This window comes from Myotis davidii, unplaced genomic scaffold (genome assembly GCF_000327345.1).
Source record: "Myotis davidii unplaced genomic scaffold, ASM32734v1 scaffold233, whole genome shotgun sequence".
In the NCBI taxonomy this organism is placed as follows: Eukaryota; Metazoa; Chordata; class Mammalia; order Chiroptera; family Vespertilionidae; genus Myotis; species Myotis davidii.
In genome coordinates this window covers 2,001,168-2,023,964 of record NW_006285917.1, presented here as the reverse complement: position 1 = coordinate 2,023,964, position 22,797 = coordinate 2,001,168, and the positions used below count along the sequence as shown (strand labels likewise).

At 46.6% G+C, this 22,797-nt stretch overlaps 2 protein-coding genes across 4 annotated transcripts in view; both read right to left on the bottom strand.

Annotated features, from left to right (window-relative positions):
- Positions 1-3,675, bottom strand: part of LOC102755051 (keratin, type II cytoskeletal 6A-like) — a 5,102-nt gene extending 1,427 nt beyond the window's left edge. The window contains exons 1-6 of the mRNA XM_006757104.2: positions 2,962-3,675; positions 1,847-2,061; positions 1,454-1,514; positions 1,202-1,297; positions 913-1,077; positions 300-430 (exon numbers count right to left, since the gene is read on the bottom strand). Of these exons, the coding sequence (XP_006757167.1) occupies positions 300-430; positions 913-1,077; positions 1,202-1,297; positions 1,454-1,514; positions 1,847-2,061; positions 2,962-3,501 (1,208 nt within the window). The 5' untranslated portion in view covers positions 3,502-3,675. The remainder of the gene's footprint in view (positions 1-299; positions 431-912; positions 1,078-1,201; positions 1,298-1,453; positions 1,515-1,846; positions 2,062-2,961) is intronic.
- A 2,077-nt stretch (positions 3,676-5,752) lies between these two features.
- On the bottom strand, positions 5,753-20,636 carry KRT5 (keratin 5, type II). Of its 3 annotated transcripts, XM_015559610.1 has the most exons (11): positions 19,717-20,636; positions 18,925-19,139; positions 18,109-18,169; positions 17,903-17,998; positions 17,169-17,333; positions 16,670-16,795; positions 16,181-16,401; positions 15,378-15,412; positions 14,770-14,904; positions 13,296-13,300; positions 11,243-11,277 (listed from the first exon to the last, which is right to left on the bottom strand). In XM_015559610.1, the coding sequence occupies exons 1-11, from the start codon at positions 20,278-20,280 to the stop codon at positions 11,260-11,262; spliced, it is 1,641 nt and encodes a 546-aa protein (XP_015415096.1). In that variant the 5' UTR covers positions 20,281-20,636; the 3' UTR covers positions 11,243-11,259. The 3 variants fall into 3 exon arrangements, with proteins under 3 accessions (XP_015415095.1, XP_015415096.1, XP_006757106.1); XM_015559609.1 differs by lacking the exons at positions 11,243-11,277; positions 13,296-13,300 and adding an exon at positions 5,753-5,844 and having other exon boundaries at positions 14,746-14,904; XM_006757043.2 differs by lacking the exons at positions 11,243-11,277; positions 13,296-13,300 and having other exon boundaries at positions 14,261-14,904.
- Between the last annotated feature and the right edge of the window lie 2,161 nt (positions 20,637-22,797).

Sequence of the window (22,797 nt, the reverse complement as noted above, 5' to 3'; positions counted from 1 at the left end):
TCATGGAGGTTATGTTTTTCTTATACCTCACAATTTTAGGTGACACTGGTCTTTGTTTAGTGTGCTTGCTTGACTATCATTTCTTTTACCTTGAATCTTGGGCAGATTTGCACCAATCTTCCTCACTTCCTGGCCTGCCTTTTCTTTCCCAGTTTTGTTCCTATCTCTGTTTAATGATTCTAGGCTATGTTTTATAGCTCTGACAGGGGAAACTGGTTTTATTCACCTGTTTATATCATGCTCTTGGGTTGGGATCTATCCACCTACCTGTGAATGCTTTTATTTTCCTGAGTCCCCACCATACCTGTTTCTTGACATGGTCAATCTCAGATCTCAGCCTCTGGATCATGCGGTTGATCTCAGCAATCTCCTGCTTGGTGTTGCGCAGGTCATCTCCATGTCTGCCAGCTGTGACCTGAAGCTCCTCATACTGTAGCAAAGAGGGAGAGAAGCTGATGTATATGGCCTCTCACGTTTTAACACTGACTGTCACACTGTGTCAGGCTTTTAATAAATTCAACCCAATGGCTTTTCAAAAAAGATTTTAGGAAATGCTGATGTTACTAGGTCACTGGATCCTCTACACTAATCTCAGACCAACCTTATCATGAAATCACTGTCTTTCTAATTCTCTTCAGAACCAGCAATGTCCTGCACTGGTTTTCAGAGAGGCAGCATCAATGTGAAGCTAAAGCAATGATCACTAGGTTCTTATCTACATTAGCTTTCCTCTTGCTTGGGCTTCTTTGACATACCAGAATTGCACATAAATAATATAACCACATACTCTATCAGTGCAAGGTACACATTCAGCTTCCTAGAAGTGCATTTTCCCTGTGGAGACTGGTAACCTTGTTGGTGTTTAGGGAATGAGCACAGGAATTACTCAACAGCTTCCCACTCACAGCTCACCTTGGTCTGGTACCAGGATTCAGCCTCAGTCCGGCTCCTCTGAGCAATCTCCTCATATTGAGCCTTGACTTCAGCAATGATGCTATCCAGGTCCAGGTCACGGTTGTTGTCCATGGAAAGGACCACAGAAGTGTCTGAGATGTGCGTCTGCATCTGAGCCAGTTCCTGCAGAACATGAGATGGTCAGATAATTTTCTCCTGTAAAGTTTACAGGCTTCCCAACCCCAAGATCTCCCACCCTTTTGCAGAGCCCCATTAGAGTAATTCAAATGAAGGTGGAGATGCTTACGGCTTCATAGAAGGCTCTGGTGAAGTTGATCTCATCCATGAGAGCATCTACCTTGGCTTGTAGTTCAACCTTGTTCATGTAGGCAGCATCCACATCCTGGGGAATAAGCCAACACCATGGGGTTAGCTGAGCCTTCCTTCCCCATCTGCCCACCTTTTAGCCTCCCCACTTTTGTCCTCTCAGATGTGGGGAGGACACCAGAGTTTTCTTCCTTTGCAAAGAAACATGAACCCTTGGTTGTAATCAGCTCACCTTCTTCAGAGTCACAAATTCATTCTCTGCAGCGGTGCGCTTGTTGATTTCATCTTCATATCTAGAATGAGAAAGGCATACGTCAGTGGTGACAATGATTCAGAAAAGGCAGCCTGGGGTCAGAACTTTTCATAATGGACATGCCAAAGTTCAGATTTCTTGACAGTAAGCCTCAAAGATGATTTTTGTGGTCCCTAAATTGTTTCCTCTTTTACTCTCCCTTTCCACCCATATAGCCCATTTTTCTTTCAGGTTTGTTTTTAAGCAACATTTGTGATTTTCATTTTCATGGACATGTTTTGTGATAGATCATGACCACATCTGGACCTGGACTCCCAGTGGTCTTGAAGTGTGTGCTTTAGACAACTGAACCCATATCTCTCCTTAACTCACTTGCTCTTGAAGTCCTCCACCATGTCCTGCATGCCTCTGAGTTCTGAGTCCAAGCGGCCTCTCTCCCCAAGGATACTGTCCAGCTGTCTCCTGAGGTTGTTGATGTACTGCTCAAACAAAGGCTCCAAGTTCTGCCTCACGGTCTTGGTGCCCTGCTCCTGCAGCAGGGTCCACTTGGTGTCCAAAACCTTGTTCTGCTGCTCTAGGAAGCGCACCTGAAGGAACACAAATTGGTTATTTGCTGATGAATGATGGAAGAAAGATATCTGTGCTGGGTCCCCAAGTATACCCGTGTGCTGGGCTATATAGAGCACATACAGAAATGTATGTGACAGTCCTGCTTTTCTTTCCCCAGATCAATCTCACCACTGAAAATTTACCATGGGCACTGAGGTGCTCTCACCCCTTAATTTATTCAAACTTATCAGTGACTTCCAACATTACTTCTTTCTCTTGACAATTATAATCACTCATCTCGTTTCAAATGATATATTGCACAAAGCTTTTTTTAAAGATAATACCTCAGTTAAAGGAATGTAAGTGTTTAGAATATGATTATTAAATTCTAATCTTATTGTGATTATATTACAATCTAAGTTTCATTTAGTACACAAGTCTTTTCTAAAACAAGCTTCCTCAATGGTCACTACTTAGTTCTACAAATTTAGCATTTCAATGGATATGTAAGTGTTTCTGAGTCTTTTTTTCTAAATCATGCAGAAATATATTTATTTTTATTTTCCTGTCATGCTTTTTCCTCTTGCACAGAGCCCTAGAGCAGTTTTCCACTGGAATTTTATTTTTAATGTCTTAGATTCTTCAGAAGGTAAAGCTAACTCTTTCCATTTTCTCATTGTTTTCCCTTTGTTCCATGGGTATCAAAAGCTGAGAATTTTTCCTGGACAGGAATGAGAGATATTTAAGAAATTCAGCAGTTCTAAATTGTTTCCATCTCCTTCTGCCTGTGATCAACATAGAACTAATCTGGCATCTCAGGAAGGAGCCAGTCTGAGTCCCTTTTCCCCTCTACCCTATTCTCCCCTGAGAGAACATGTGTTGGTCCTCTACTTTGGGGACTCTGAGTCCCCACTGGAGGACAGGTCCTCCTGGCTCACCTTGTCAATGAAGGAGGCGAACTTGTTGTTGAGGGTCTTGATCTGCTCCCGCTCCTCAGTCCTCACCCGCTGGATGGTGGGGTCGATTTGCAGGTTCAGAGGAGTGAGGAGATTCTGGTTGATTGTGACCTCTTGGATGCCTCCAGGGGGGCACACAGGGAAGCCAGCGCCCCCATAGCCACCACCAAAGCCAGCTCCACCACCGAGCCCAAAGCCACCACCAGATCCACCGCCAAAACCAAATCCACTCCCGGCTCCACCTCCAAAGCCAAAGCCACCTCCAACTCTGCCACCATATCCTCCACTGATGGCACAGCTGCCACCTCCGATGGAAATCCTCTTGGAGCCCCCCAGGCCATAGAGGCTCCTGCTGCCAAAGCCAGCTCCTCCACACACTCCACCGAGGCCTCCACTGCCCCTGGAGCGGCACACGGAGACACTGCGGAAGCCAGAGCGGCTGACCCCAGGGACTCTGGCTGAGCTGGCACTGAAGCCACGGTGGCTGCTGCTTTGGGTCCTGATGGTGGATTTGCTCGACATGGTTCCTGAAGATGAGAAGGCTGAAGAAGGCGTGAGAGGCTGGAGGGTAGAGCTGAGAGCAGCAGGTGTGTGATGAGTTTGCAGGCAGCAGTTTATATATAGTGGAAATGGGCTGGGCTCAGTCCTGGAAGGTGAGCTTGCAGATTGGGGAGGGTTGGGCTTTACAAATAGTGAGGTCACCCCCAGCACCCAGAAAGGTATGAAATATGAAGATTGTATATTTGGCTTCCTTTATTCATGGAGAAATTCTCCTGCCCTCCAGCCTTGTCTTGATCCCCACACAATAAGGCTGGATATGAATTCACTGAAGTCATGAGTTAGTCATGATCTCAAACAAAGGAGACAAGGCACTGATTTGTGTAATTGTCTCTTCCTTCTGCTTACTCAGCCACTCCTCTGTGTGTCCCCTTCCCACACAGGTTTTCTGGTCTACCGGCACCACCCTTTTCATCAGGGTGGGACTGTCTCCGAGGGCTCACAGGTATTTGCTCAATGCCCTGAGCAAGAAGTGGCCTGCAGTGTTTTTTTCCATCTCGTCTGAACCTGCCCTTTCTTTGGGAGCTGCCACATGTTGTTCCTGGTGGCCTTGTCATGGGAATGGGGGATACTTTGGGGTTAAAACCTTCCTTTGCAAGGCAAGAAGGACAAAAGGGTTGAGCTTTTCCATCACAATTGCTCTCTGTCCTATTCCATAAACTTCCCAATTGCTAGTTTCCTGAGAGGATAAGAACCTTCACCCAAGGCCACTCTGCCTCTGAGCCAGGGACCTGATTTCTGCAATGAGTTTCTCCCCATGCCTGTACTTCCCTCCCAAAGTGTGCTTTCCAATTGAACTGATGATCATGTCAATTTGTCTTTCCAACTGGAATTCATGGGACACCATTTCTCTGCTGTTTGGGAATGTTCACTTAGAGCTTAACTTAAAGAATCTAAAATGAGTAGGATAAAAATCATTAAGAAACTCACTAAATTTTGATTCCCACAGATTTTGATATTTTTTGGGTTCAAGGATCAGACATCTTAATGGGTGTGGAGAGAAAGTTGAGGGGCATATAGAAGCAATGAATCATAGAAATGTGCCCTTACATGTGTGATACTGTCACAAGTAACTTTCGAGTGTATATTTCTAATCTCAGCTCTTGAAATCTTAAATCTCTACACATCTTCTCAGAGGAGAGAAGGCTGTCGGATGAGTGCTGTGTTTGGTTTAGAGGAGGAGGATGTTCATTTTTTTTTCAGTCCAGACATTAAAAACTGAGTGCAATGAGCATTGAGAGCAATTGTAGGCATGTTGTTCTATGGGAACATCTGGTTAAATGGAAAACCAGGGGGAGGAAAGACAAACTCCCACATTGGGGTTACCTGAGGACAGGACCTGGTACTATTTTATAAGCAGTCCCATCTTTCTAATGTTTTTAGGGGCACAGCATCCAGGAGGGCAGGGCATTTCCTACCCAAAGGAGGTGCTAACTCAGCGTCTGGCTGGAAAGAGATACCTTCTCAAGACAACGGAAGAAGCTCCCCTCCCTCCACCCTGGTTGCACAATGGTTGACCAAGAAATGTGCTGTCACCAAGTTCTGGGAAAGAAATGATCCTTCCCATGGCACTGAGCTCTGATACATGCTACTTTTCTCGGGCCTGAGGCTTTAGGCTTGGCACAGATGATATCAGGTGGGGTAGGAAGCTTTGGCAAGTCAGGTGGGAGCAGCATGCATTTGCCCAGTGTTTTATGTCCATGTCAATGCCCATGACTACTTTCACACTATGATGGCAGAGTTAGGTAGTTGTAACAGAGAATATATGACTTGCAAAGCCTAAAATATTTACTAGTTGACCCTTTCAAGAAAAAGTTTGCCTCCCTGTCGGTGTGGCTCAGTGGTTGAGTGTTGACCTATAGATCAGGAGATTATAGTTTGATTCTGGTCAGGGCACATGCCCAGGGGGTTGTGGGCTTGATCCTCAGTAGTGGGTGTGCAGAAGGTAGCCGATCAATGATTTTCTCTCATCATTGATGTTTCTATCTCTCCCTCTCCCTTCCTCTCTGAAATCAATAAAAATTTATTTTAAAAAAGAAAAAGTTTGCCAAGCTCTGGTTAAGAGCATGGGCTCTGGAGACCTAGTACTCAGGCTTTCATGTGTCTGTATGCAAATTACTCATTTTTACAGATGTCAACTGGGGGTGAGAATTGTACCGATCTCTCATTATTCTGAGGATTATAGGAAATAATTAATGTAAAGGCCTTAGCAGTGCCTGCACATAAGTTCTCAATGAAGATGAGCTAATATCATTATTATAATGGAAGTATGGAAAAGACTTGGTGTATTCAGGCACCCTCCAGAAGCTTCAAGAACTGGAACACAGGTGCAGCTTGTGTATGTGTGTGTGTGTGTGTGTATGTGTGTGTGTGTGTGTGTGTATGTGTGTGTGTGTATGATATGAGGGGGTGGGGTGAAAGAAAATAAAAGCAGCATTAGTAAGGACCTAGAAGTCACACATAGGTGGATGCCTAGGCAACACCTTGCTCAACTTGCTGGAAAGTAACAGTAGTAGGAAGCTGGAGGGAGGATCAGAGTCATTGATGGGAACTCAGCAGGCTGCTCCTTCCCTCCTCTAGAGTCAGGCTCCTCTGCTGGGTCCTCATCTGTCCTCTGGACTGTGCACACAGGGGCAGGCTGCGGTCAACTAGCACAGGTGACCAGATCCGTTCCGCCTTTAGTCCTGATTTTATCTATTTCCAGGGTGGGGGTGGACTCATCACTGAATGAAGTATATAATTTAATTGCAGCAGGGGCATCACATTCAACCATTTAGCTTATCAGAGGATGGTTTAACTTCAACATATTACCCAATCCCAAGTTTGACATACACACCAGACAGCACCAGTAAGATAAAGTATCATTCGATTTCCTGATACAAGTGTTTTGCCACTTCATTGTACTGATGGGGTCATAATAATCTGGCCACTCAGTGTATATTATATATAACGATATGCTTTTTTCCAAAATTTCCATTACCACCTGCCAGAGAAGGATGCCCTGGGATCCAATTCCAGTGACCCTGAGCATGAGTGAGGTCACTTGAGAGGGCTCATGGGAGATGGTGAGGGCTCCTGAGACAGTAAAGGAGGAGCTGGAGAGAAGCGACCCTGTGGCAGATCCATTTCTGATTCTACTCTTTTCTAGTCCCATCACCCTTAAGGTCAACTTTGTACTTGATTCATTTGCCCTTGATTTTCTATATCTTTCTTTGGGTCTGGGGAGATGCTCTGTGTTTCCTAATTCACTTTTAGACAGGCATCCTCCCGCCTATCCACCACCACCCCGCCCCCACAAGCTAAGCAGTACTTCTTTCCTTCTCTGGAGTCCAGCCTTCTGCTTTGGCATCCAGGAGTGAGTTGTGTTCATAGGTGGGGAGTAGGGGGCGGGGAGGGGGGAGGGGTACACTGGATGGCTAGAGAATTGACTATTTAGATGAAATCTCTCCACTGATCCTGAATCATGTTCCATAGTAGAGCCTAGAGGAGTTATATCTTCCCAGAGTAACAGGGTGGGGAAGGCCAGACCTTCATAACAAGATTAGAACAAAGAGTGATAGTTCAGACAACTATGTGAGAGAAACTGCAGCAAGCTGTGTGAGTAAGTCCAATGACAGCTGGCCTCCTCTCCAGCAGCTTGCTGAGCCCAGCCTCTACTCTCTCTCAGGAGAGTCTCCTTGCAGTCCGGTGCTGTCTCTTATTGCCAGGGAATGAGGAAGGCCTGTGGTCTAAGGCCCAGGGGTTAATCTGTACTGCATTTGCCCCAGCATAGCTGAAGGCAGGAGGGAACCCCTGACGTCTGAGCTCATGGAAAATCTGCCTCAGGAGGATTTGCCTTGTCTTTCTGCCTCCCTGGGTGGAGCTGACAGATGAGAATGAGGGATATAGGCTTTTGTCATCACCTATCAAAAGCTTAAGACTAAGTGCCTCCTCCTGCAAGCTTCAGCGCAGGATGATGCTGCTCAGAGGAAATCCCACAGACCCAGTCCTGTCCCTAGGGAGCACCCATTGAAAGAGAACATGCAGCCACACGTTTATAAAGAACATAGACAGCAGCACCAACGCTGGAGCAGAAAAGGCAGCCTTCTGTGATGTATAGAGTGGTTCAGAAAGTATAGAAACTTCCAAAAGTCCATTACTTAGTAACTAGGCTATTTATGAGCATGCATTATGCACCAAATTGAAGCATTTTCCTGTATTTCTCGCATGGTCCACCCACATTTTGCATAGAACACAGTGATGGGGTCACATCTCTGGACATGATATCTGAGTGGGCTTTGTCCACAGCTGCTAGAAGTTTCTGACAACTCCATTTCCAAGCAGGAGGGGGCTCCACTTTAGGTCAATTGTGAGGTCCAGAGGCCATTGAAAGAATACCTTCCACAGTGCTCGATAAATAATCCATTCAAAGCATTGACCTGCCTCTGGAACTGTGGTCCCAAATCCCCAGGTGTCATTCCATGTGGCTTCTAGTGGGGATAAGTCAAGAACCTCATATTTGGCCCAGCCGGCATGGCTCAGTGGTTGGCCAGGACGTCACAGTTTGGTTCATGGTCAGGGCACATGCCCAGGTGTGGGCTCGACCCCCAGTAGGGGGCCTGAAGGAGGCAGTTCCTATATCTCTCTTCCTTTCCCTTCATCTCTCTGAAATCAATAAAAAAATTTAAAAAAAGAAGAATCTCAGATTTGTCCCACCTGGTCCTCATGGACTGGAGGAGATGGGGGAAGCATTGTGGTTGCCATTTCAACCGCCAACAACAATATGCAACACAGGGTCCGGGATGAACTGGGGTATAATTATTAGCCTACAGGATTAAAGCATGTTATGTGCCATGAGCATTTATACAATTATGGAAAAAACTCTGAATTCAACTACTTTTGGTACATATTCCTATAATACCTAGTTCCTGAGTAATACCTTGTTGAAAGTGTTCATTTCCTTTTGACTTGCTGTGTACATACTGATACTTGAATGCTTAAGTAACTGGTAAGTGCATAATGGGACTGGGGACTGAAGGACATATTCAGACAAAGGGGAGCATCCTTGGCTTTCCTAACCAATGAGGGGAAGCTAGTTGGAGGAGGAAGAGCATGTGTAAATATGAGAGAGGCATTTAGATGCTCAGAGGCAAGTGCTGTTGGCAGTGAAGAGAAGTGCTTTAGAGCAGATGTGAGGGTGGAAAGAGAATGAGATGAAAAGCATGGCTAGTGTAGATCATGCCTAGGATGAGCAGGGCAAAAAGGCATGGATGAGGGAATGAGGAGCCAGAGTCTCCTTCTGTCTGTATTTGAGGTCTTTGACAAGAACAGGGGTTGAAGAGAACCACACCAGAGCTCCAGATGGGCCAATAAAAATCTGAGAATAACAGGTGGAATGGTATCTTTTTCTCTCCACTGCATCCCTCACATTCCCTGCCTCCCTTCTTAGTCCTGCCTCCATTCTGACCGTCTGGTTTCTATCTCCTCACCACCGAAGGTCCGCCTCACTGTACTATGTCATTTCAAAAAGTGTAGATGGGTAAAACATATTCCAACAATTCTCTAGTGAGATGCACAAGTACCTGACTTAAATAATGTGAATGATTGAATGGGGAGCAGCCTATGGAATGATGCCTCACTACATTTGCCTTCTGGTGAAAGTCCCTTTATTTCAGGTTAATTGTGAATGTACTGCACGATTCCCTCAAATTCAGGATGATTTGGAGTAAGTTATCTCAACATCATCTTATTCTTAGGATATGAATATCCTAGAGAGTAAACGTGCCTCAGACAGTTTCCTCTGAGATTCCTTCATATTGAGTGGCTACTTCCATCTGTTAATCCTTTATAATATCATTTTTAGCCTAGGGTGGGGATTAGTAACAGGTCATTGATAACCTGGCACAAGTCTGTGAAATTAAAGTTGCAAAAGAGGCCTCAGGGGGATCTAATAAAGTTAACTTCCTTCTGATTTCCCTCTGGCCCTCCCTCAGCTGCTTCTGGGAAATAGTCTGGATTTCTTGAATAGACACAGAAGAATACCCAATATGGCTAGGGAAGTTTGTACTCTGTGGTACAATCTAGATCCCATTCCCAATTCACTTCTTTCTTCCCCGTTTCTACTATAGAAACTTGAAAAATGAAATATTCTTTCTTTTAGAAAAATTTGGTTTCTAGATCTATAATGTACACACAGTGAAATGCACAGATCTACAGATCTTAAGTGCAGAGTTTAATCCATTTTGACAAATTCATGCACTTCTATAACTCACACAATATCAGGATACAGAACACTTCCATTACTCTAGGTAATTCCTTTGTGTCCTTTCCCTTTAATCCCATTGCCCCAAGCAATCATTGTTTTCATTTTTTCCCTCTTGGATTAACTTACTTTAGAACTTTATGTAAGTGGAATCATATATCATATACTTTAATTGTGTGTGTGTGTGTGTATGTGTGTGCATGGCTCAGCAAAATGTTTTTGAGATTCATACAGATTGTTGTGATATTTGACAGTTCATTCTTTTTTATTGCTGAGTGATGTGCCATTGTATGAATATACCATAGTTTCTTTATCCATTCAGACTGGTGGATTTCTAAGATATTCCCAGTTTAGAGTTACCTTATATGAAACAGTTCTGAACATATTGTGAACCTTTGTGTGGATGCATGCTTTCATTTCGTGCAAGTAAATACCTAGGAATAGAATTGCTGCATCAAGAGTAAATGTATGGTCAGCCCAGCCACAGGCACACCACACACACACACACACACGTAAATGTTTATTAGTGTTTCAAATGGTTGTACTATTTTTAATAATAGAGTTTAATTTTTAGAGCTGTGTAGGTTCACAGGAAAATTGAGCAGAAAGTATAGAGACCAGAGAGTTCCCATATACCCCCTCCCCACTCACACAATAGCCTCCCCCACTATCCACTCCCATAGCAGAGTGTACATTTGTAACAATTGATGAATCCATCCTATATAATAAAAGCCTAATATGCTAAGTGCCCGATCATCCAGTCGGCTGTTCAACCAATCAAAGCATAATATCCTAATGATATGCTAAGGCCACTCAACCACTTGCTATGACGTGCACTGACCACCAGGAGGCAAACACTCCGACCAGTAGGTTAGCTTGCTGCTGGGGTCCAACTGATCAGGACTGAGTGAGATGAGCTGGACACACCCTGGGACCTACCCGAAGTCCCTCCCTGGCTGGCCAACCTCCCACATCCCGCCCTGGACCCAGTCGTGCACCAGTGGGGTCCCTTGGCCTGTCTTGCACTTTCTCACAATTCAGGACCCTTTGGAGGATGTCGGAGACCCAGTTTCAGCCTGATCCTGCAGGCCAGGCCAAGGGACCCCACTGGTGCATGAATTCATACACTAGGCCTCTAGTGCTGCTATAAACATCATGTGTAGGTTTTTGTGTATATACTAGAGGCCTGATGCACAAAATTCTTGCACTTTGGGCGGGGGGGGATCTCTCAGCCCAGCCTGCATCCTCTGGCAGTCCAGGATCCCTTGGGGGATATCCACCTGCCGGCTTAGGCCTGCTCCCTGGGGGATTGGGCCTAAGTTGGCAGTCAGACATCCCTCTGGCAGCCTGGGAACTCTCAGGGGATGTCCGACTAATGGCTAGCGCTGCCGCCACTGCCGCTGCTTTGGCTAGCCATGAGCCAGCTTCTGGCTGAGCGGCACTCCCTCTGTGGAAGCGCACTGCCCACCAGGGGGCAGCTCCTACATTGAGCGTCTGCCCTCTGGTGGTCAATGCACGTCATAGCGAGCAGTTGTTCCTGGACATTCCACCATTATGGTCAATTTGCATATTACCCTTTTATTATATAGGATAAGTTTTCAGCTCATTTGAGTAAATATTAAGAAACACTAGAGGCCTGGTACATGAAATTTGTGCACTGGGGGGGAGGGTGTCCCTCAGCCCAGCCTGCACCCTCTCCAATATGGGATCCCTCTCACAATCCAGGACTGCTGGCTCCCAACCACTCGCCTGCCTGCCTGATTGCCCCCCAACCACTCCCCTGCCAGCCTGATCCATGCTTAACTGCTCTCCTCCCAGCCTGATTGCCCCCAACTGCCCTCCCTTGCTGGCCTGGTTGCCCTTAACTGCCCTCCCCTGCAGGCCCGGTCCCCCCCCCCCCAACTGCCTACCCCTATAGACCTGGTCGCCCACAACCGCCCTCCCCTGCCAGCCATCTTGTGGCTGGGGGCACCACCATCTTTGAGGGGCTCACAGTCAATTAGCATATTTCCTCCTTATTGGCTGTGGGTGCCGCCATCTTTGCTATGGTGTGAGGGTCAATTAGCATATTCCCTTTATTAGCTAGGGTAATTGTTGAACTGTATGGTAAGAGTATGTTTAGTTTTGTAAGAAACCGCCAAACTGTCTTCAGCGTGGCTGTACCATTTTGCATTCCCACCAGCAATGAATGAGAGCTCTTGCTTGACATCCTTGTCAGCATTTACTGTTGTCAGTTTTGGATCTTCAGCTTTCTAATAGGTATGTAATGCTCTCTTGTTGTTTAAACCTGCATGTCCCTGATGACTTATGATGTGGACCATCTTTTCATGTGCTTACTTGCCATCTGTGTATCTTCTTTGGACAAGTGTCTGTAGTGTTCGGCCTATTTACTAATTGGGTTGTTAAGTTTTCTTATTGTTGGGTTTTAAATATTCTTTATATTCCTTGTAACAGCCTTTTTATTGCATCTGTCATTTGCAAATATTTTCTCCCAGTCTATAGCCTGACTTCTTATTCTTTTGACAGTGTCTTTTGCAGGGAAGATTCTATATATTGTCCCATTGGCCCATTTTTCAGTCATTTCCTCAATACCACATTTTCTAATTACTGTATCTTTATAAAAAGTCTCAGTATCTGGAACTATAAGAACTTTGTTCTTCTTTTTCAAGATTGTTTTGACTGTTTTAGAGCTTTTTACTTCCATATAAATTTTAGAATAGGCATATCAATTTTTATAAAATACTGGCTGATATTTGATTGAAATTGCTTTGAGTCCATAGTTCAATTGGGGAAAACTGACATGTTTACAAATTAAGTTTTCCAATTCACACAGGTGGCATATACCTCTGTTTGTGTGTGTGTGTTTTTAAGTTTTCTTTAGTCATTTTCAATAAGCTTTTGTAGTTTTCTATATATGTCTTTGGCTACATTTATTTCTAGGTATAAGATTTTTAAAAAATATATTTTTATTTATTTTAAAGAGAAAGGGAGAGGGAGAGAGAGAGAGAGAGAGAGAGAGAGAGAGAGAGAGAGAGAGAAACATCAATGTGAGAAAGAAACATTGATCAGTTGTCTTCTGAAAGTGCCTTAACGGGGAATTGAACCAGCGACCTTTCAGTGCACAGGACAATGCTCAACCAACTGAGCCACTCATGTGGGACAGATATTAGATATTTTTGATGCTACTGGAAATGGTACCTTAAGTTTTATTTCCTAATTTATTCTTGCTAGTATGAAGAAATAAAATAGTTTTTTTGTATTGGTTTCCTAGTGACCTTGATGAATTCACTTACTAATTGTAATAGTTTGGAGAACTTTTTATTTCCTATACATAATTATGCCATTAGTGAATAACTATAATTTGCTTTATTTCTTTCTAGTTCTTTTTTTAAAAAAAATATATTTTATTGGTTTTTTACAGAGAGAGATAGAGAGCTAGGAACTTCGATGAGAGAGAAACATCGACCAGCTGCCTCCTGCACATCTCCCACCGGGGATGTGCCCGCAGCCCAAGTACATGCCCTAGACCGGAATCGAACCCGGGACCTTTCAGTCCGTAGGCCGACGCTCTATCCACTGAGCCAAACCGGTCTTGGCAATCTTTCTAGTTCTTAAGATGTTTACTTCTTTGTCTTGTCTTATTTCACTGGCTATAATATCCACTGTAATGCTGAATAATTGTGGTGATTATAGTCATCTTTGCTTCCTTACTGATGTCAATGAGAAACTTGATCATTCACTATTAAGGATAATGCATGTTGTCTGGTTTGGAAGAGAGATAACAATTTGATTTCTTTTATTCTGTTAAAGTTGTGCATTACATTATTTTTTGAAAATGTCAAACTAGCCTTACTGTAATAATATTTGACATTTGAGGGCTTCTAAGCTCCACTCCTCCCTCTCCCTCTTCTACCGACATCTGAGAAAACCAATAAGAAAGCCTGAGTAATCCCTTCTTTGTGACTGGTGGGAACTTCAAACCTGGCCCCACCCCAGCCACCATAAAAATTCCACTCTAGTCTCCTTTCCTGCTCTTTCACAGCATATTTGGACCAGCTTGCTCTCTTCAGAAAGCTTTACTAGTATTACAAGAGTAATATACATTCAAGTAACAGCATAAATCGGCTTAAGTAAAATTTATAAAAGGAATATGTTTTCTTTAGAACCCTAAAAGGCCTAAAAGATGTTGGGCCTGCTCTAATATTGTGGGTGCTGAAAAGATCAATAGCTGTTTCTTAACAACTCTACAGTCTGTCCAAACTGCAATACAATGGACACTCCCATCCATCCCCTCCAGAGAGTCCTTCATTCTAGAAGAGTTAGCAACCTCCTCTCATGCCTCCTGGAGTCTCTGGACCACTCAGGATGGCCACACCCAATTCTACCTGTGAATCATCAAAGGGACCAGCCACACCTAGACAGAGTGACCCTCAGGAAGTCTTTAGGCTGATTGTAGACTGAAAAAATAATTCCGCACAGCAATTTATATTATAAAAGCATTTTATTGAACACACTCTGAAGGCAGTCAGAACGAGAACTAAATTTTGGATTGAGGTGGGGTCTCTGTTTTGATGATTTAGATACTGGAAAACTTTGGATTTTTCTCTCATCAAGGACCACAAAAGGCTGATTTGAAGAATATAGGATCTAGGAGATTGGGCCATTTCGGGAACCAAAGACTGTGGTCCTGCAATAGGCTTGTTCTGAACTACACGTCAGCAAAAGAGAAATCTTAGCTTAGCAACCACCTAGAAGGGGCAGTTGCCAGGGGCCGGTTGCTGCCCTGGGTGGCAGTGACTTGCAATAAGCAGGCTCTTAACTCTTGAAGCTCTTCCGGGAAGAGGAGGTGGTGGAGACAAATTTAACGCTGGAGGCGCTGCCTCCTCCACTGCCGCTGCCTCCTCCACTGCCACTGCTGCCGAAGCCAAGCCCCATGCCAGAGGGCACAGTGTAGCCACTTCCCCCACCTCCACCAAAAAATCCACTAGAACCTCCACCAAAGCCGCCGCTATGACCTCCAATGAGGCCGCGGCCAAAACCAAGGCCACTGCCCAAGCCAGCGCCACCTCCATAGCCACCACTAGAGCCACCTCCGTAAGCAGAGGAGACATTGCTGGTGACGACAGCTGTGGAGAAAGGAAGGAGAACTTGGTGAGACCAGTCTGCCAGACTGATCCTTCAAGTCCAAATTATTTGATCCTGCTAGTATAAGCACTGTACCTGGCCCCTTTACAGCATAGCAAATGAGGCCCAGGAGAACTAACTCATTTACTTAAGGTCCCTAACAGGAAGTTGGTGAACATAGTAGGCAAGGAATGGTGCTAAACTCAGGGGGAGGGGGTAGGAGGGGTGGAGAAGGGGGGACCATAGCAGGGGGACAGAGTACAAGATGTGTAAGATACAGTCCTACCCTTTAAAAGATAAAACATAAGCCACGTTGCTTCAAATCTCCAAGTGTATCCTGTACCCTCCACTAAGTGTATGAAATAACCAATTATTGGAATGGGAAGTATCTGGAATCTAGAAATAGCAAGATTCTGAGTTGGCACCAAACACTGCATATTATTATCATTGTTAATATTTGTTTAAAGTTACTTACAGATGTTGACTGGTCCAACTCCTTCGCCACTCAGTCTGAAAGGAAACAATTGAAATAAGAGTTAAAGACTCCTCCAAAGACAATACCCATAGTCATGTTTAAAGTTGCCAGCCCTATGAACAAAAAAAATGCCAAAAACATACAAAATAAAGAAAAACCACCCACACCCTGCTTAAATTTAGACAAAAATATAGCTCGCTGAAGGGACTTCCCAAAGAAGAGGACCTGGCCTAGAACCAGGTTATCAAAGGGAAAATTATAATTCACTTTCTCCTCCACCCATTATATGAGAACTAAGAGACTGTGGGAACTATGAAAATGTATGAAGCAGTTTTTGCCTTGCAGGAACTTACATTCTGTGAGAGGACTTGGCATGGACAGAAACACTTCTAACAGAAAGTAGGCAGAGGGCAGTGTTAGAAGATTGAAGAAAACAGAGTAGCTTGAGAATCCAAAGGCAGGTGAATTTAACTTAGCTGGAGGGATCATGAAAGGCTTCCTGAAGGAAGAGGTACTTGAAAAATGGGAAAGACATTGATTAAGTTGCTTAATTGTTTGAAGGAGGGGAGGCATCTGAAAATAATGGTGGTGGGAATTGGTTTAGAAAAGTGAATTGGGACCCTTTTGTATAGGTCAGCTGTGTGCCCAGGTGTCAGATTGGATCCAGATTAATGATGGATAATTATCATGCACAAGAAGTGCTCACTGTGTGTGTTTGTTTTACATGCTGTAGTGGAGGAGAAGCTCCACTTATCAAATGTGAGGCTATCCCGGGCTTGTAATGTCAGCCCTACGTTGCCCACCTGCACTCCTCGCCCTCGAGCAGCTTCCTGTAGGTGGCAATCTCCACGTCCAGGGCCAGCTTGGTGTTCATGAGCTCCTGGTAGTCTCGCAGCAGCCGGGCCATGTCCTGCTTGGCTTTCTGCAGAGCGTCCTCCAGTTCAGCCAGCTTGTTCCTGGCGTCCTTGAGGGCCATCTCCCCACGCTGCTCAGCTTCAGCGATGGCATTCTGCAGGTTGGCGCACTACTCAGGGAAAGAAAGAAAAGTGGACACTTTAGTAGTGAGCTGGGCCTGTGGTGTCTCTTTCTGAGTTTCCAGAGAGAAGTCAGTACATTTATCCTGGTCATTGTAGATGGGGAACATTGAAACGCTGGTTCTTGTTCCAGCTCTGTGTGTGTGTGTGTATGTGTGTGTGTGTGTGTGTGTGTGGTGTGTGTGTTTAAAACAAGCAAAATGGGTCTCCCTTTCAGAGCTCAGGCCTCCTCATTGCCTTCTTTTGACTTCTCCTTACCTGCTTCTTAACGTTATCGATCTCTGCTCTCAGCCTCTGGATCATTCGGTTCATCTCGGAGATCTCATGCTTGGTGCTGCGGAGATCATCTCCGTGCTGACCAGCTGTCCGTTGCAGCTCCTCGTACTGGTGCCACCAGAAAAGAGGGAAAGTTCCATTTATATGAGGATGGAAACACTTTCCCAACGTTCATGGGCAGGAGCTACTAAGAGGTGGCAAGCGGTGGAGTTATCTGAGGCCTGGGGCTAGTTTCGACTTTATCCAGGTGGACCTGGTCTTAGATAATTTCCTCTTTAGTGCTTTTGCTCTCTTGGAGACACTGGTGTGAGAGTCTCCTTAAGGTTCTTAAATTTTTGTGGCAAAGGCATACATGACTGTTCTCATAACTCAACCCAAGAGTTTTCAACAGGTCTCAGGAGACCTTAGCATTCTGTCGTGGCCTGGAATCCCAGACATGAGTCCATCCCCTGACTCAGGACACATTCACCACAGCACTCACCTTGGTCTGGTACCAGGACTCGGCTTCTGTCCGGCTTCGGTTAGCAATGTCCTCATATTGGGCCTTGACCTCGGCAATGATGCTGTCCAGGTCCAGGGAGCGGTTGTTGTCCATGGACAGCACCACAGATGTGTCTGAGATGTGCGTGTGCATCTGGGACAGCTCCTGCAAGGAGACTTGAAGTTAGTCATCTGAATCTGTGTTATTTTATGCCAGGTCCATTAAAATATTCCACTCATTGTGGTATGTTAACTTGAGAAAAAATAATAACCACCTACATCAAACATTTAGTTATGTTAATAATCCAAATCATCATTAAATCTATTTTTTTAAAAAACTTTAAGCACTCTGAACCGCCAAGAAATGCCTACTATGTAACATCTCTGATGTGAGTTATCACTCAACATGGTCATATTTTAAAAGAATCTAGTTGACTGGTCTGTTACACTGGAACAAGCTAGAGAGGGGAGGTTTGGGAAAGGTGTACTGTGCCTATAACTCACTCGAGACCTCACTCGGCAAAATGATGGCTGAAGAATTTGCTTTAAATGTGACTTTGTTTTTTTAAGGATTGGCTTTATAAGTAATAGGGTGAGTAGTGCTAACGGGATAGGAAGAACAAGGGTGTGTCCACAGCTTTGGAGCCACTGAAACTCACTTCATCTGGATACCCTAATTCCTGGTGATGATCCAGTGACCATCTCTTTGGGGCCTGAGTAGGGGGCATTGCTTACCGCCTCAAAGAACATCTTCAAGAAGTTGATCTCATCCATCAGTGCATCGACCTTGGCCTCCAGCTCCACCTTGCTCATGTAGGCAGCGTCCACATCCTAGAGATACAGGGATGGTTGGCACTACACCCGATTTCCACCCTGACTTAAATTAACGCCATCCCAAGAGAGCATAGCCACAGGCAACAGGTTCTCTTGTACCCACACACCTTTTTCAGCATCACAAACTCATTCTCAGCAGTGGTGCGCTTGTTGATTTCATCTTCATACCTGGGGGTAAAGGATTAGGAAGGCTTATTAGGAGATGAGGGGCAGGGGAAGCCTAGGGTCTTTATTGCAGAAAGTCACCTGTGAGCCTGCTTTCCCACTGGAAAGGGGCCGCTCTCCTCCCATCATGAAAGCAGGGAGGGAGGGGGCACTGGTAGTGTGACCCTTTGGGAAAGGTCCTTACTCATTAGGATCCTGTTTCCTTTTTAATTGCCCATCAGAGAGTCATTCTATTATTGCTGTAATTCAGTTGCTTGAAGAATATGCCTATAGAAACCTGTGCTGTTTCTTCCCAACTCCACATCTAGTCAATTTCCCTAATTCTTTTTTCAGCTTTCACCGTCTTAAAACAACAAAAACAAACAACTAGCAGCATGGGGATCTAAAAAAATTACTGGAGCCATGAAGGTGAGTTATGTCATCAGTTCTCGTGTTGGAGAGAATCCATCACACAGCCCATAGTGTGTACTCTGAGTATACTGGGGAGGAAAGCCCCAAGAGCAGGAATTACACTGCTTGCTATTTCCCTGGGGACATCAAGCTTGTTGCTCTGGCCAGTGGCTAAGTGCCTTGCATAGGGACTGAGCTTGGGGCTGGAACTTTCTAGACATGGACCTGGATTTTATTCCAGTACTTCAGGTGTCCATGGAAGGCATATGTGTCTAGCGGCTAGCCCGTGGGGAGGCATAAGCAGTAATCTGGTTATCAAGTACATCTGGTGCCAAGAAGACATTAGTCTCCACTCCACCCCATCTCACTTGTTCTTGAAGTCCTCCACCAAGTCCTGCATGTTCCTCAGCTCTGAGTCCAGGCGGCCCCTCTCCCCCAGGACGCCATCCAGCTGCCTCCTGAGGTTGTTGATGTACTGCTCAAACAAAGGCTCCAGGTTCTGCCTCACGGTCTTGGTGCCCTGCTCCTGCAGCAAGGTCCACTTGGTGTCCAGGACCTTGTTCTGCTGCTCCAGGAAGCGCACCTGGAAGGCACAGAGTCTAAAGATGGAGAAACCTGGATTTCATGTCTCAGTGATCATTGCCAGCTTCTCTCCCTTCTCATACTCTCCTCCTAAACCTTTCCCATGTGCCATCCCTGGCGCTGGACCCTAGGCGGGGAGGCACAGAGTGAAGCACCTAACCTCACTCTCCTGGGGAGACAGGGCACTTATCCAGGGCACAGATAGCACTGGGCACGGCTGGGTAGAGTGGGGCCCAGTGCAGTGGTGGCTGTGAAGGCACTCAGGCTACTGCTCGATGAACTCATCCACCTTCCTATGCAAGCAGTCCCATTGCATGAAGCACAGAATTCCTTTCTTTGCCCAATAGTAATCAAGGAGCCCGTATGGGGTAATTAAACGGGAAGAACTAAGACCCTATTTTCCAAGCTGCCAGTCTAGTTAGGAAAGTGAGCCACAACTCTGGGACAGAAACAAGTAGAAACACATTCACAGCAAACTAGGAGGGCATTTGCATAAAGTCAGAAGATGTTCCTCTTTCTACTTTCTTTGGTATTTGTTCCACACTCATAGTGGTTTTTCACAAAGGATTGGGTCCTACCTTGTCGATGAAGGAGGCGAACTTGTTGTTAAGGGTCTTGATCTGCTCCCGCTCCTCAGTCCGCACTCGCTGAATAGTGGGGTCGATTTGTAGGTTAAGGGGAGTCAGGAGACTCTGGTTGATAGTGACCTCTTGGATGCCTCCAGGGGGACAGACGGGGAAGCCAGGGCCACCAGCGCCACTTCCAAAGCCCAAGCCTCCTATGATCCCACCTCCACCGAACCCAAAGCCACTACCAGCACCACCGCCAAAACCAAATCCGCTCCTGGCTCCACTTCCAAAGCCATAGCCATATCCACTAACGTTAGGAGATAGGGTTGTAAAGCTACCAAAGCTCATGGGGATCCTCTTGGAGCCCCCCAGATTGTACAGGCTCCGGCTGCCATAGCCTCCTGCTCCACCAGCACCCCGGATGCTGACCCTGCCAAAGCCACCGCCACCACCACCCCCGGATCGAGACACAGAGGTGAAACTGGTGCGAGAGACAGACGGGGTGATGGCAGAGGCGGCACTGAAGCTGCGGCCTCCCCCACTCCGTATGGACACACTTGACTGGCGAGACATGATGGCTTGTTCCTGGAGGAGCAAGAGGATAAAGCACTAGAGGTTGGGATGTGCTAGAGAGAATAGAGCTCAGCAGGATGCAGAGGTGGCTCTGTTACCCAGACCTGCACTCCCCCTTTTATACTAGAACAGGGCTGGGCGGGACAGTTGTTGAGCTGTGAAATGATTAAGTGCGCTGGGCACGCCTGGGGGGGCAGCTGTGAGCTCACCGTCACACCTGCACATGGTGCGGGTGCAAACGCTGTCTTCCTGGCAGGCTCCACTCAGTTAGGAATAACCCTGCCTTGCAGCACTGATGCCTTGGCAGCAAGTCGCACTTCCCCCTGGGGGCCCAGGGCTGGGAACAGCCCAAGATGGATGCCAGGAAGCAAGGGGGCACTTGGCCAATGTCCCGAGGGATTCTTACAGGACCAGGGGCGTTGTAAACCACCCAGCACAGTATGCACTGCCCGTGAGTGACGGACAAAGTGCGTCCCCACTTGCAGTCATCTGCCCTTCTCACTCTTCCAGACAGGAGATTGCTGCAAGGATTTTCAGCACTTGGCAGGCACCTATGGCCTGATATCTCAGCTATGAGCTGGAGGAAAATAGAGCTAGTCTTTACTGCAGAACTTCCTTTCTTGGGGGAGGCACAGTCATCCCTGAGCCCAAGGTAAGATTCTCCTGCAAGGTTCGGGCCAGAAAGGCTCTCTGAGCCCCACGCTCAGTCCCTGGTTTGTACCACTCTGCTCTCTGCAGGGGCAGACATCTCTCCACAGCTCCTCCTAATTCATCATTTTCTGTGGCGTTTGACCTTTTCCCTGGCACTTGGGCCTAGGCAGGACCCTGCAGGGTGAGCGAACCCAGGGGTCCCTGCCATCTCTCACAGAAGTCCTGAGACTCATCCTGGCAGTCACGTCCCTCTTCAGGGGGAGCTGCTCTGCCTGCTCCCAGCCCCCCAGGTGTGTTCCAGCAAGCCCTGGGTTATGCCACTAGGCAAGAAGTGAGTCATCGAGTATCTGTTGATACAGGCTGAGGGCCGCCACAAACACATACCTGCAGGAGCTTCTAATCTCATCAGGAACGTGTTGAGAATCCGCCGGCCTGTTATAACGGAGAACCACCCGCTCAAACAGCGGGAACTGCTGCGCTTTCTCTGGGCCCGGGCCCAAAGTCTTCTTCAGGGCCAGGGCAATGGAAAATCGAATTCTCAGTCTTCGGATTGTCCTGCCAGTGTGACTAGACAGAGCAGGATAGGGGTACAGGGAGCTGGCATAACCACCTGCCCAGTTGTTTGAGGGAGGCCCCTTGTAAGATCTTCTGTAAAGCTTGTTTGGGTGGGCGGTGGCACCAGGTGGAGGAGAGGGGTCTGTTAGGCTTTGGCAAATGTCTGCCCTAAACCACACCTCCTCTTTTCGGCTACAGACCTGAATGGAGCCACCTCTTTGCCTCCACCAAACAGAAGCAGGACTCTCAGGCAGCACTTGGGTCATGAAGAGCTATGGGGGGCACCCCTGGGTGGGGCTGGAGGTAGGAGTGGGGTGGGAAGGGCTTGGAAGCCTCAGAGCTGAGAGGCTATGTTCTGAAGAGTAAAAGAGTGGGGACCCAGCCTGAGCTCTGGAATCTCTAGTCAGGGCCTGTCCTTGGCCTTGAGGAAGGCACCACTGTGGGAAAATGACTTGGAGCTGCTGGGGCTGTGATTGCTCACCAGGGGCTGTGATGGGAAAGCTGTGGACAGGTAAATCCAGACAGACAGATCGATGGCCCAAGCTACCTTACAGGTTCTGGGCAAGGAGGTTAGGTTGCCTCCCTGCCTGGAAAATTCTTGAGACTCTCAGAGATGAATTTTAATGAGTTCACCAATTTTACACTTTGTGGCCTTTCAGGGAACAGATGTGTGTCTTAGGGTCCCTGAGACATATGAGGGGCTCTTCGGCCCCTGACAGCATCGATGCGAGCTTGAAGCAGGTGTCTGGGGACTCCTAGCATGAGTTCTCTCTCTCCACTGGAAGATCACCCTCAGGGTATGTCCCACACACGCAGGTACTGGGTGTTGTCCCCACTGCCCTTGGGGAAGCTCCACCCTCTTGAGATGCCGGGACATTTTCTTCTCTCCATTCCTCCTCCTCCCAGCTTGGGGATCACTAGATTGCCAGGCTCCGATTCACATAATGGGGACCAATGGTGTGTGGGTGGCAAGGGGGCGGGGGGGGGGCAGCAACACTATTCTGTCCAGCTTTGTGGGAACCCTCCCTCGCAGCAGGCAGGGCAGCCTCCCACAATGCCAGACCTGGACAGCTATAAACAATGGAGAGGCTCCCCTAAGGTGGGACGGGGGGAGGCACTGCACACTGCAGTGTGGGAGCGTCCCACCCCAGCCTGGAATTTTCACTGTGGCAGGAGCAGAGGGATTACATGGAGCTCACCCAGTACCCACAGAGGCAGTTACCAAGACTTGGCAGGACACATGACTTAACTGCACCAGGCATCATTGTTCTCATCCACAAAAGACAAGTGCAAGGCTAGGCGAGCTGTCGT